This window comes from Mustela nigripes, unplaced genomic scaffold (genome assembly GCF_022355385.1).
Source record: "Mustela nigripes isolate SB6536 unplaced genomic scaffold, MUSNIG.SB6536 HiC_scaffold_148, whole genome shotgun sequence".
Taxonomy (NCBI): domain Eukaryota; kingdom Metazoa; phylum Chordata; class Mammalia; order Carnivora; family Mustelidae; genus Mustela; species Mustela nigripes.
This window is the reverse complement of record NW_026739562.1, coordinates 10675427-10688804: the sequence shown is the minus strand read 5'-3', so window position 1 is coordinate 10688804 and position 13378 is coordinate 10675427. Positions and strand designations below refer to the sequence as shown.

The window sequence follows — 13378 nt, the reverse complement described above, 5'->3', positions numbered from 1 at the left end:
TTTTCTGGTTCCATATAAATGGTAGGATGATTTGTTTCATTTCTTTGAAAACATGGATGGGATTTTGATAAGGATTGCATTAAACGTGTAGATTGCTTTAGGTAGCATAGACATTCTCAAAATATTCATTCTTCCAATCTATAAGTGTGGAACAGTTTTCCATTTCTTCATATCTTCCTCAATTTTTTTCCATGAGCATTTTATAGTTTTCTGAGTACAGATTCTTTGCCTTTTTGGTTAGGTTTATTCCTAGGTATCTTATGGTTTTGTGTGCAATTGTAAATGGGATCAACTTCTTAATTTCTCTTTCTTCTGTCTTGCTACTGGTGTATAGAAATGCAACTGATTTCTGTGCATTGATTTTATATCCTGACACTTTACTGAATTCCTGTCTGAGTTCTAGCAGCTTTGGTGTGGAGTATTTTGGATGTTCCACATAACATATCATACAATCTACAAAGAGTGAGAATTTGACTTCTTCTTTGCTGATTTGGATGCCTTTTACCTCTTTTTGTTGTCTGATTGCTGAGGCTAGGACTCCTAATACTATGTTGAATTGCAGTGGTGATAATGGACAGTCCTGCCATGTTCCTGACCTTAGGGGAAACACTCAGTTTTTCCCCGTTGAGAATGATATTCACTGTGGGTTTTTCATAGATGGCTTTGATGATACTGAGATATGTACCCTCTATCCTTATACTGTGAAGAGGTTTGATTAAGAAAGGATGTTGTACTTTGGCAAATGTTCTTTCAGCACCTATTAAGAGTATCATATGGTTCATGTTCTTTCTTTTATTAATGTATTGTACCACAATGATTGATTTGCAGATGTCAAAACAAAGGCATGGGAAGCAAGGGCAAAAATGTAATATTGGGACTTCATCAAGATCAAAAGCTTTTGCACAGCAAAGGAAACAGTCAACAAAAGTAAAGACAACCAACAGAATGGGAGAAGATATTTGCAAATGACATATCAGATAAAGGGCTACTATCCAAAATCTATAAAAACCTTGTCAAACTCAATACCCAAGGAACAAATAATCCAATCAAGAAATGGGCAGAAAACCCTTACTTCAAAAATAAAGTTTTCTCCAAAGAATTTCATCTGAATGAGAGTGGTGATCCATCTTCAAATTCCACTGAAATCAAATGGAAATCTGGAAAGGATTTGATGAAACATTCAAGTCAAACAAAGAATAAATCCAGCAGGAAGAGACAGCATGAGGAACCAGAGAACTTCCTCACCTGGGTTACTGACCATTCTGATGCAGGTGCAGATGAGTTAGGAGAGGTCATCAAAGATGATATTTGGACAAATCCATTACAGTACTACTTGGTTCCCAATATGGATGATGAAGAAGGGGAAGGAGAAGAGGATGATGATGATGAAGAAGAAGAAGAAGGATTGGAAGATATTGATGAAGAAGGAGATGAGGATGAAGGTGAAGAAGATGAAGATGATGAGGGGGAGGAAGGAAAGGAGGATGAAGGAGAAGATGACTAATGGAATACTGATGGATTCCAACCTTCCTTTTTTAATTTTCTTCAGTTCCTGGGAGCAAGTTGACGTCTTTTTTTTTCCTTTTTCTTTTCTCCTCTCATGCTAATTTGCCCTGTTTTTTGAAGTCTCTCTCTTTTTTTTTTTTTTTTATCTACCTTTATACCATGGTTCTCAGCTTATTTTGGGGGGAAATGCCCTGAGCAAAATACAGTGGGAAAAGAATCTCTACCCCTATTTGTTCCAAATTCATTTTTGTCCCTTCCTGTCTCAACAAAAACAAAAACTTTATGAAATCAACACCACCATGCTCTGTGGGAAAAAAGAAAAACCATCTTCCCCCCTAACTCTGCTGGAAGCTGGAAGGTGCTAGGCTCCTGTGTAGTAGTGCATAGAATTCTAGCTTTTTTCCTCCTTTCTCTGTATATTGGGCTCAGAGATTACACTGTGTCTCTATGTGAATATGGACAGTTAGCATTTACCAACATGTACCTGTCTACTTTCTCTTGTTTAAAAAAAAGAAAAAAAATTTAAAAATGGGGTTATAGAAGGTCAGCAAAGGGTGGGTTTGAGATGTTTGGGTGTGTTAAGTGGGCATTTTGACAACATGGCTTCTCCTTTGGCATGTTTAATTGTGATGTTTAACAGACATCCTTGCAGTTTAAGATGACACTTTTAAAATAAAACTCTCTCCTAATGATGACTTGAGCCCTGCCACTCGATGGGAGAATCAGCAGAATTTGGAGGATCTTATTTGGAATTGACATTCTCTATTGTAAATTTGTTCCTGTTTATTTTTAAAATTTTCTTTTTGTTTCACTAGAAAGGAAAGATGATGCTCAGTTTTAAACGTTAAATTGTACAAGTTGCTTTGTTACAATAAAACTAAATGTGTACAAAGACTTGAACAAACATTTCTGCAAAGAAGCCATCCAAATGGCCAACAGATACATGAAAAATTGCTCAACATCACTCGACATCAGGGAAATACAAATAAAAACTGCAGTGAGATACCACCTCATACCAGTTAGAATGGGGTAAAATTAACAAGTGAGGAAATGACAGCTGTTGGTGAGGATGTGGAGAAAGGGGAACCCTACTACACTGTCAGTGGGAATGTAAGCTGGTGCAGCCACTCTGGAAACAGTTGAAAGCAATCTTCAAAAAGTTGAAAATGGAGCTGCCCTATGACCCAGCAATAGCACTACTGAGAATTTACACTAAAGATACAAATGTAGTGATTCAAAGGGGCATGTGCACCCGAATGTTTATAGTGGCAATGCCCACAATAGCCAAATTATGGAAAGAACCTAGGTGTCCAACAACAGATGAATGGATACAGAAGATGTAGTATATATATAATGGAATACTATTCAGCTGTCAAAAAATGAAATCTTGCAACTGGCAATGACGTGGATGGAACTAGAGGATATTACACTAAGTGAAAGAAGTCAATCAGAGAAAGACAATTATCATATGATCTCTCTGATATGAGGAACTTGAGAGGCAGGGCGAGAGGTTTTCGGGGTAAGGAGGGGGAAAAATGAAACAGGGTGGGATCGGGAAGGAGACAAACCAACAGAGACTCTTAATCTCAGGAAATAAACTGAGGGTTTCTGGGGCAGAGGGGGCGGGTATGATGGTTGGGTTATGGACATTGGGGAGGGCATGTGTTATAGTGAGTGCTGTGAATTGTGTAAGACTGGTGAAAGACCTGTACCCCAAGCAAATAATACATTACATGTTAATAAATAAATAAAATCAGATAAGAAAAACTAACCATCAAGGAAACACCAAACCTGAGATGCCTTTGTGGGAGAATTCCACCAAAGAAGCAGCTGTAGAGATGTGATTAGTAACGTAGGCTTAAGTCTGGGGATTGACTTTGGCATTGACACTCTCACAGGGTGGTGGCCATGGGGAAGCTACTTAACCCCAATGAACCTCCATCAGTACAATCAAAAAATGGGTCCAAGTATAGAATCAACCTCATAGTGTCTTTAAGGAACAGAAGAATAAACACACATAATGTGTTAACAAAAAATCCCCACAAAAAAGATAAAGAATAAATTCTAGGTGCAATTTTACTCACAAAATTTCAAATACAATATCAGAAAAGGTAGACGAGAAAGAGAGATATCAAGACACAGACTCTTAATCTTTGAGAACAATCTGATGGTTACCAGAGAAGAGGGGGGGTGAGTTAAATAGGTGATGGAGATAAAGGAGTGCACTTGTTGTGAGCACTTGGTGAGGAATAGAACTGTTGAATTATAATATTGCACACATGAAGCTACTAAAGCATTCTATGTTTAAAAAAAAAGGCAGGAACCCAACTAAACATGAAAATAATAGTGAGAAAATAAGTAATAATACTAAACAGCAATTAATTAAAATTAATGTAACTACAAAAATTCATCAATATCCAGCCCATATGGAGATTAGGAGTTTACCCATGGTGACCACTATGTATAGAACTGTTTTAAATCATGCTATTGTGTATATGACAATAAGAAAACACTATATATTAATTTTACCAAAATGAAAAAATAAAAATTAAATAACATTTCATGTAACTATAAAACTGCATTGACTACTTCATTACAAATTATTGACTCAGACTGTAAAGGCATTTACACTAAAATGGACTTTAACATTGAGAAGATTGGCTCTAATGATAAACTATGATCTTGACAATATTTTTATTTGCTATTTGATATGACGTTTCTCTTACAGAGCTTCTTCATGGCATTTGTCATCTCAGAATTTCTCAGTGTGTAGATCAGTGGATTCAACATGGGGGTTATGACTGTATAAAACAGTCAATGATGTGTCAATAAGTAAGGTCTTAGCAGGTCTTGCATACATGAAAATACATGGAACAAAAAAGAAGACCACCACAGTGATGTGGGAACCACAGGTCTGGAGGGCTTTCTGCCTGCCTTCTGAACTAAAGTTCTTTAGAGAGTTCAAGATGACACCATAGGAGATGAGCAAGAGCACAAACACAATACTGCAGATAAACCCTTCATTGGCCACCACTAACAGGCCGGCCACATATGTATCAGTACAGACCAGTTTCAATAGGGGGTACATGTCACAGAAAAAATGATCAATGACATTGGGGCCACAGAATGGGAGCCCATAAATAGTGCTAACCTGAATTACTGAATGCAGAAAACCTCCCACCCAGGACATTACCAGCAGCACAACACACACCCATTGCCTCACAATCACCAGATAATGCAAGGGCTTGCAGATGGCCACATAGCGGTCATAGGCCATCACTAGCAGAAGAATGACCTCTGAGCCACCAAAAAGGTGATCTATAAAGAGCTGGGTCATACGAGATTGAAAGGATATGGTACTTCTCCCAAAGAAAACCTCTGAAATCAATCTGGGGGAAATACAAGAGGAATAAATGACATCCATGAAAGATAAGTTAGCAAGAAAAAAGTACATAGGTGATGCCAGGATCTTACTGACTCTTAAAGTTACCACAATGATCAGGTTTCCCACCACAGTCAAAATATGTATGTATGAATATACATAATATGAAGGTATGTCAACTAACACCATAATAATTTTCAGTTCATTAATTCAATCCTTTAATTTCAGTAAGAACATAACAAAAAGGATCTTTTGTTCCTTTTAATCCTGGGTGAGCCCCAAGAGGACAAAGTAAGTTATATAGTTTGGTGGTTCCATCTAGTCTGCATAGGAGCTGACTTTTCATATTAGAACCAGGCTGATCTATAAAACAAGGGAGAAAACTTTTAAATATATTATAAAATTAATATTTTATTGATTCATTCGATTTAAAAACGTGGCAGGAGTACCTGTTTTTGTCCAATGTTTCATAGAGGTGATTCCCAAATTGAATTTGGATTTCCTATATTCAGTGATAGCATACCTAATAATCACCAGAGTTAAAAGTGTCAGTATAAAAAGAGTTGCACAATGTAAAGTTCAGGAGTAGGAATATGTCAAACTAACAATCAGAGAAGACTTCCCAGAGGAAGAAATGCTTCCACTGAGTTTTAAAGAAAAAGTGGAGAGACAAGAAAAGTGGGCAAGAGAATCCATGAAAAGGTACACAGTTTATAAAGTCACAAAAGGAAAATACTTGAGACTGATTAAAGGTAACTGACATTTTCAAACTGAGTGGCTCAAATTAGGAATGAAAGATCACTACCCTGGATTGTCTTCCCTCACTGAGACTTCTTTCTTGAGATCTCTGGCTGGATATGCCTCCTTTTTCTGACCAAAAATGTGGAACCTTTCCAATGTTGGTTCTCTCCCTTAATTTTTGAACTTCACATATGTAATATCTCTGACTCTGAACATCTCTAATTCAATATTAATTCAGAACTAATAAGACTAAATTTTTAATTTTCAGCAACAAACACAGGTGTTTCCCATCTTACTAAATGGTACTACCTTCCAAGTCATTCCTCAGATAAGAAATGTCATGATGTCTTTCATGCCTTTCTTGCTCTCATATCACATATTGATACTTTTAACAAATCGTATTAACCCCCATTTAAAACAGTTCACAAACTTGATCATTTTTCTCCAACTACCAATTCTCCAGCCCACTAAACTAACCTTCTGCCACATCTCTTCCCTTTCATTCTGGCCTCCATCAATTTATTCTCATAAGGAAGCTCAAATGATTTGTTTATAAGGATGATTGGAATCACTCCACTGTTCACAATGCCTACAGTGGATTCCAATCACACACTCACAACTAAATGAATCACATTTGGTATTTACAGTAAGAAGAGCCATAATCTTCATTACATAGTTGAACAAACTTCAGTTCTGTGTTGGAATGGATGCAGTTGACCGAGGCCTGAATGTATGTCAACTGATACCATAATAATTTTCAGTTCATTAATTCAGCCCTTTAATTTCAGTCCAGTATCAATTTAGTGACTACTTCTACAAGAAACAAATTATTTTCCAACAAGAGCCTGTTTCTAAATCAAGTCTCTGAAGGTTTCTACTCTTACTCATTTTCCCACAGATTATGATGAATTCCACTGAGCATCTTCATTTCCACATTTGGTTGTATATTGTATTTTCTAAGTCATAAGATTCATAGATAATAAGTCATTAAGTACCTGTAGGAACCAGCTGAAGATCTATTTGATGTGCTAAACCACACAAAAAGTTACTTGTCTACAATTTACATAAATGCATGCATAGCTTATGCTTGTGTTAAAAATAAAGATCCTAAAGAGCTAAGCTCTTATCTTAAGTTAAATATAGAGGACTAAATCAATGTCAAAATTAAAAAAAAAAAAAAACAACAAGGATGTAATGGAAAGATTAAAAAAACACAATACAATATAAAATATTAAACAAAATAAACTACAACAACCAAAACTTAGTACTATTATTCTACAACTGGTGAATTTCTAGCAATGGTGATCAAGGTAAAATACCAATATAAGAAGTTGAAAAGGAAATAAACTCATACAGATGCTTCAGGCTTTAAAGGGATAATAAATGATTTTTCTGGAAAAAATTATTCTATTACAATTAATACCTTAGATAAAATGGTAAAGTTTCTTCACAAACTTCTGAAAAAGACTCAAAAATAACTTGAGGAGGAAAAGCAAGATGGTGGAGGAGTAGGAGACCTAAATTTCATCTGGTCCCAGGAATTCAGATACATGGTTTTCAAACCATTCTGAACACCTACAAACTCAACAAGAGATAAAGAAAATAATAGCACGATTCTATGAACAGAAAAGTAACCACTAACTGGAAGGTAGGATGTGTGGAAAAGTGAATCCAAGGCAATATTTGGGAAGATAGACTTCAGTGGGGGAGGGTCCCAGAAGAAGAAAGACAAAGGCAGAAGATATATTGGAGCAAATTATAACAGAGAACTTCCTTAATTTTGGGAAGAAAGCAGGCATCAAAATCCAGGAGGCACAGAGAACCTTCCTCAAAATCAATAAAAATAGGTCAACACATCATCTAATAGTAAAATTTACAACTCTCAATGACAAAGAGAAGATTCTGAAAAGAGCTCAGGACAAGAGGTCTGTAAAATACAACTGTAGTAATATTAGATTGACAACAGACCCAACCACAGAGAAAGAACTGGTATGATATATTTAGAGTACTAAATAAGAAAAATATGCAGCCAAGAATACTATACCCAGTGAGGCTGTCAATGAAAATAGACGGAGAGATAAAAAAAAAACTTTCAAGACAAACAAAAAATAAAATAATTTGTAAACACCAAACTAGCCCTCCAGAAAATATTGAAAGGAGTTCTCTAAGCAAAGAGACAGCCTAAAAGTAACATAGACCAGAAAGAACAGAGACAATATACAGTAACAGTCACCTTACTGGAAATACAATGGCACTAAATTCATATCTTTCCATAGTTACTCTGTATGTAAATGGGATAAATGCCCCCAATCAAAAGACACAGGGTATCAGAATCGCATTAAAAAAACAAGACCTATTGATATGCTGTCTGCAAGAAACTCACTTCAGACCCAAAGACACCTCCAGATTTTAAGTGACATAGTGGAAAACAATTTAACATCTAGTGGACATAAAAAGAAAGCTGAGGTGGCAATCCTTATATCAGATAAACTATATTTTAAAATAAAGACTACAATAAGAGGTGAGGAAGGACACCATATCACACTTAAAGGGTCTGTACAACAATTAGACCTAACAATTTTAAATATCTATGCCCCTAATATGGGATCAGCCAATTATATATACCAACTAATAACCAAATCAAAGAAACACATCAACAATAATACAAAAAGAGTAGGGGACTTTAACACACCCCTCACTGAAATGGACAGATCATCTAAACAAATGATCAACAAGGAAATAAAGGTTTTAAATAACACACTGGATAAGATGGACAGATATATTGAGAACATTCCATTCCAAAGCAACAGAATACACATTCTTCTCTAGTGCACATGTAACGTTCTCCAGAATAGATCACATCTTGGGTCACAAATCAGATTTCAACCATTACCAAAGGATTGGGATCATTCCCTGCATATTTTCAGACCACGTGCTTTGAAACTAGAACTCAATCACAAGAGGAACGTTTTCCAACGTTCCTCTTGTGATTGAGGAAAACCCAAATACATGGAAGCTAAAGAGCATCCTATTAAGGAATGAATGGGTCAACCTGGAAACTAAATAATTTAAAAATATCATGGAAACAAATGAAAATGAAAACACAACTGCTCAAAATCTTTGGGATGCAGCAAAGGCAGCCCTCAGAGGAAAGTATATATCAATACAAGTCTTTCTCAAAAAACAAGAAAGGTCTCAAATACACAACCTAACCTTTCACCTAAAGAGATGAAGAAAGAACAGAAAAGAAAGCCTAAACCCAGCAGGAGAAGACAAATAGGAAAGATCAGAGCAGATCTCTGATCTCTGCTCATAATATGTTCTTATAACTGTATTCCTTTGGTGTTGGTTGTTATTGCTCCTCTTTCATTCATGATTTTATTTATTTGGGTCCTTTCTCTTCTCTCTTTGATAAGTCTGGCCAGGAGCTTATCAATCTTATTAATTCTTTCAAAGAACTAGCTCTTAATTTTGTTGAACTGTTCTATTGTTCTTTTGGTTTCTTTTTCCCAGAAGGCTTCCCCCTGGGGGTTGCCCTTTCTCCACATTCTTGTCAACATTTTTTGTTCCCTGTCTTGATAATTTTAGCCATTCTGACTAACATAAGATGGTTTTGATTGTGGTTTTGATTGGCGTTTCCCTTATGATTAGTAAGGGAAACCTTACTAGAAGAACAAGAAGAACAATGTTCCATGTTCTTCTTGGCCATCTGTATGTCTTCTTAGGAAAATATCAATTTAGGCACATTGTTCAATTTTTAATCAATTTTTGTTTTTATTTCCATTTCTATTTAGTTGTATAAATTCCTCATACATTTTGGATATTAAAAACTTATGAGGTATATGACTTGCAAATATTTTACCTCATTGCATAGGTTGCCTTTTCCTTTGGTGCATAAGCAGTCTGGATTTAGAACTTGAAATCCTGAACTTCAAGATCATGTCAGGATGGAAGGAGATCTTAACTGGCCCAATCCCTTCTGTTTCATCCTTCTGAGAGCCCAGAACTGCCATTTTACAAATCTGACATACTCACTGGAGAGATAGGCTACATGGAGAAGGAGAAGTAACTGGAAGATTCCAACCTTCTAGCCATCTCTGCCAAGGCACAGCTCACATGAGTAATGTCATCCTAAACACACCCTAAAAGCCCCTAATCAGCTGAATACCAGAGAGGAACCTCAGTCCGTGTCACATGAAACAGAATGATTCAGTCATGTCCTCCCCAAATTAACATAATTAGACAAAGACTTGTGTATGGCAAGATATATCCTTGTGTGTACTCAGAAACACTGTGTGTGATCATATCAAATAATTATGTATACACATATACATTCATATGGGTAGTCAGATACTTATCCATATGTTTTTGGAAACAGACCTCTCTGTGTTCACATATAGACATATATATGAAATTGGATATATACCTACAGATCACTGAAAAATGTACCTATATATAACCTGTAATTATACAGAGCTACATGAGGTCAGATAGAGATCTCTGTGGTTAAATACCTACTTGTGTATTGTCAAATATAGGCCTATAAAATTTTGCATGCAAACATACACACATGCTTTTGAGTATTGTGCTATAATTCATGCCAGCAAAAGACACTAAGCCCTTTTGATCAGCTCACTGGAAATGTTGAACAAACTGAGGGTTATGGAAGGGGAGGTCAGTGGGGGGGTGTGGTAACTGGGTGATGGGCATTAAGGAGGGCATGTAATGTGAAGAGCACTGGGTGTTATATGCAACTGATAAATACATCTGAAAATAATGATGTACTTTATGTTGACTAATTGAATTGAAATTTGAAAAAAGAAAATGTGAATCAAATGTAAATAAGACGAGCTACTATTTAATTAATAAAACCAAAAGATTTATGTACATTCTATGAAAATGATTACAAATTTACTGAGACGTTGACCAAGACTTCACAATATATGTCTCATTCTGGATGGGAAAACAAGACAGGAAAACATGCCATTTTCCTCAAAATCAATGTGGAGGATCGTGAAATTCTAAATATAGATTTATGGGAAGGTTTCAAACTTCACAAAATAATCCTAAGGTTTATCAAGAAAAATAAATATTGAGAAATTTCAAGAGACTTGTAAAGGCTGAGTAATTAAAGGAGATTATTCCTACAAGGTATAATACACCTTAAAATCCTTGACTACTCACATAGAATGATACTGGTAGGGAAATAAACCAAAGTAAAAGGAGAAGGAGGAGCAGGAGGAGAAGGGGGAGGAGGAGGAGGGGAAATGGGCCACAAATCAAACACATTAATTATATAAAATTTGATATATTAAATTAAAAATTCTAAATTATTACTAAAATTAATAGTAACCTTGGAAGATTATTTTTCCTATTTAAAGAAAGCAGGATTAGATTTGTCCTTATTATAAACAAAAATAAATCCTAAATCCTTAAATCCTTAAAAAGAAAACGTTTTTGGGAGTTATTTTTATTTTTTAAGCAGATGATAAAATTTATAAATTCACCAAATGAAAGTAAATGAAATTTTCCAAGAGTGATGGGATAGAACTTATCAAATTTAAGAGAATATGGGAACATCATTATAGAAAAACACCCATAATTACAACATAAATAAGAAAAATGTTTTGAGCAAATATCAAAGAAGACTACTGTAGCAAATGTATATATTTATTGTAGAAAGAGTTCATGAAAATTCATCAGTAAAAACTCTTCAAGAGATCAAGAATTCAAGAACAAGTAACTGACAAAGTTCATGGAGTGGACTCTATGTCACACATTGTTCAAATACAGAGTAAAAAGACAGTAAGTAACTTTATGTCCCATTTCTTCTAATCTTTCTCTGAAATATATAATGAACACTATTAGTTCTGAAAAAGAACAATTGGGTAAAAGAGAAGCATGTGAAAATTGTCCAGTAATGAAAACAAAGATCAGGATTAATTATAGCAAAACTCATCACATAGAACACAAACCTATAGTTTCAATAAAAAACATTATGCCCAAAACCTAAGTTCTACTTTCCTAACAATTTATGAAAATCTTAGAAAACTTTTTTGATCATTATAATATTTACAACTTAATGCTTTCACCACACACAAGTTCATTAAAATTCATTACAAAAAAAAATAATAATCCTTTCCTAGGTGGAGTAACTCTTCATTAAAAAAAGGTGACGATTTCTCTTCAGCATCATTTTCTTCTTCGGGTCCACAGCTTTTTCATAGCATTTTTCATCTCTCCGTTTCTCAGAGTATAGATCAGAGGGTTTAACATAGGGGTGATAACTGTGCAAAACACAGTCAAGGGTTTATCAATGGGTAAAGTAGAAGGAGGTCTCACATACATAAAAATGCAAGGGACAAAGAAGAGGACCACCACTGTAATGTGAGAGCCGCAAGTGGATAAGGCTTTGTGCCTTCCTTCCTGACTGAGAGTCTTCAGGGAGTGCAGAATGACCCCATAGGAAATGAGTAAGACTGTAAAGATGCCCACACAGATTGCCCCATCATTGGCAACTACAGCGAGATCAAAAACATAGTTGTCAGCGCATGCAAGTTTTAATATCGGGTACATGTCACAGATAAAGTGGTCGATAATATTGGGACCACAGAAGGGAAGGTTGTAAACAAAGAGAAGTTGAACAAAAGCATGTAGAAAACCCCCAAGCCAGGTCAAAAACAACAACAGAATAAACACCCGTTGATTCATGATTGTCAAATAATGCAAGAGTTTGCAGATGGCCACGTAGCAATCATAGGCCATTACCACCAGGAGCAAAATCTCAGCACCACCAAATAAGTGCTCCATAAAGAGTTGGGACATGCAAGCTTTGAAGGAAATGGTTTTCTTCTCACAGAGTAAGTCTATAATCATATTTGGAGTAACTGTAGTAGAATAAACAGCATCCATAAATGATAAGTAACCAAGGAAGAAGTACATAGGGGCATCCAGGGTTGGGCTGACCACCACAGTCACCACAATGAGTAGGTTGCCCACCATCGTCATGATGTAGATAATCAAGAACACAACAAATAGTATTTTCTGACCTTGGAGGCTCTGGGTGAGCCCCAAGAGGACAAACTCAGTCACATTGTTCTTGTGTTCCATATGTTCCTTTGCATCTCCTTATTTCACAGTTCAATAAAAAAAATAGCTATAAATGTGATAATTACTGTTGACTTCCTGAAATCTAACACAATCTGTTTATTCATTTACCTAATAAGCATTGTGATTTCTTATGTTCCAGTACTTTCAGAAATTATAAGAATACAAGGTGGATGAAAACATTCTCCCTAACCTCACCAGTCTTGCTGACTCAGGCAGAGATAAGTCACTAAAAACATTGTGGGGAAAGGATACAGTAATAAATAAATGGAGGGGTACAATCAACTTTCCAACTGGAAGCTAGTAAAATTGTACTTGTAGTGAATTCTCCATATACAAATTTTTAAAGGCATTGTTTTAATGAAAAACCACAGTAAGACTTGTATTTGCTTCCCAGCTAATGCAAGAGATGACTTTCTAACTTCTGGAATCCTCTTAACTCATAAATGAAATTGATACATTTTATGATATCAGAACATCTCAAGGACTTTAAAGATACCATGACATCAATAGATAAAAGTAGACGGGAGTAAAGACTTGCATTTCAGAGGCCATACACAGAGTTAATATCAAAATAGACACAGAGCTCTAAGCAAATAAAATATAGAAGACAAAGAAACCAATGGCACATGGGTAAATCAT

At 35.6% G+C, this 13378-nt stretch overlaps 3 protein-coding genes across 3 annotated transcripts; 1 reads left to right on the top strand and 2 right to left on the bottom strand.

The window, feature by feature from the left end:
* Positions 1-1069: 1069 nt before the first annotated feature.
* LOC132008437 (protein SET-like) lies at positions 1070-1569 on the top strand (the record flags this gene model as incomplete). The annotated part of the gene is made up of 1 exon (XM_059387046.1): positions 1070-1569. A coding segment is annotated over one exon (435 nt), but the record flags the coding sequence as incomplete, so codon positions are not given.
* Positions 1570-4258: 2689 nt separating this feature from the next.
* LOC132008368 (olfactory receptor 4A47-like) lies at positions 4259-5125 on the bottom strand. Its single transcript, XM_059386885.1, has 2 exons — positions 5110-5125; positions 4259-5031 (listed from the first exon to the last, which is right to left on the bottom strand). The coding sequence occupies exons 1-2, from the start codon at positions 5123-5125 to the stop codon at positions 4259-4261; spliced, it is 789 nt and encodes a 262-aa protein (XP_059242868.1).
* A 6696-nt stretch (positions 5126-11821) lies between these two features.
* Positions 11822-12745, bottom strand: LOC132008383 (olfactory receptor 4A15-like). Its single transcript, XM_059386921.1, has one exon. The coding sequence runs from the start codon at positions 12737-12739 to the stop codon at positions 11822-11824; it is 918 nt and encodes a 305-aa protein (XP_059242904.1). The 5' UTR covers positions 12740-12745.
* Between the last annotated feature and the right edge of the window lie 633 nt (positions 12746-13378).

Bases quoted from the DNA above. Each gene is read 5' to 3' on its own strand.
- LOC132008383 (XM_059386921.1), bottom strand. From the start codon at position 12,739: ATGGAACACAAGAACAATGTGACTGAGTTTGTCCTCTTGGGGCTCACC.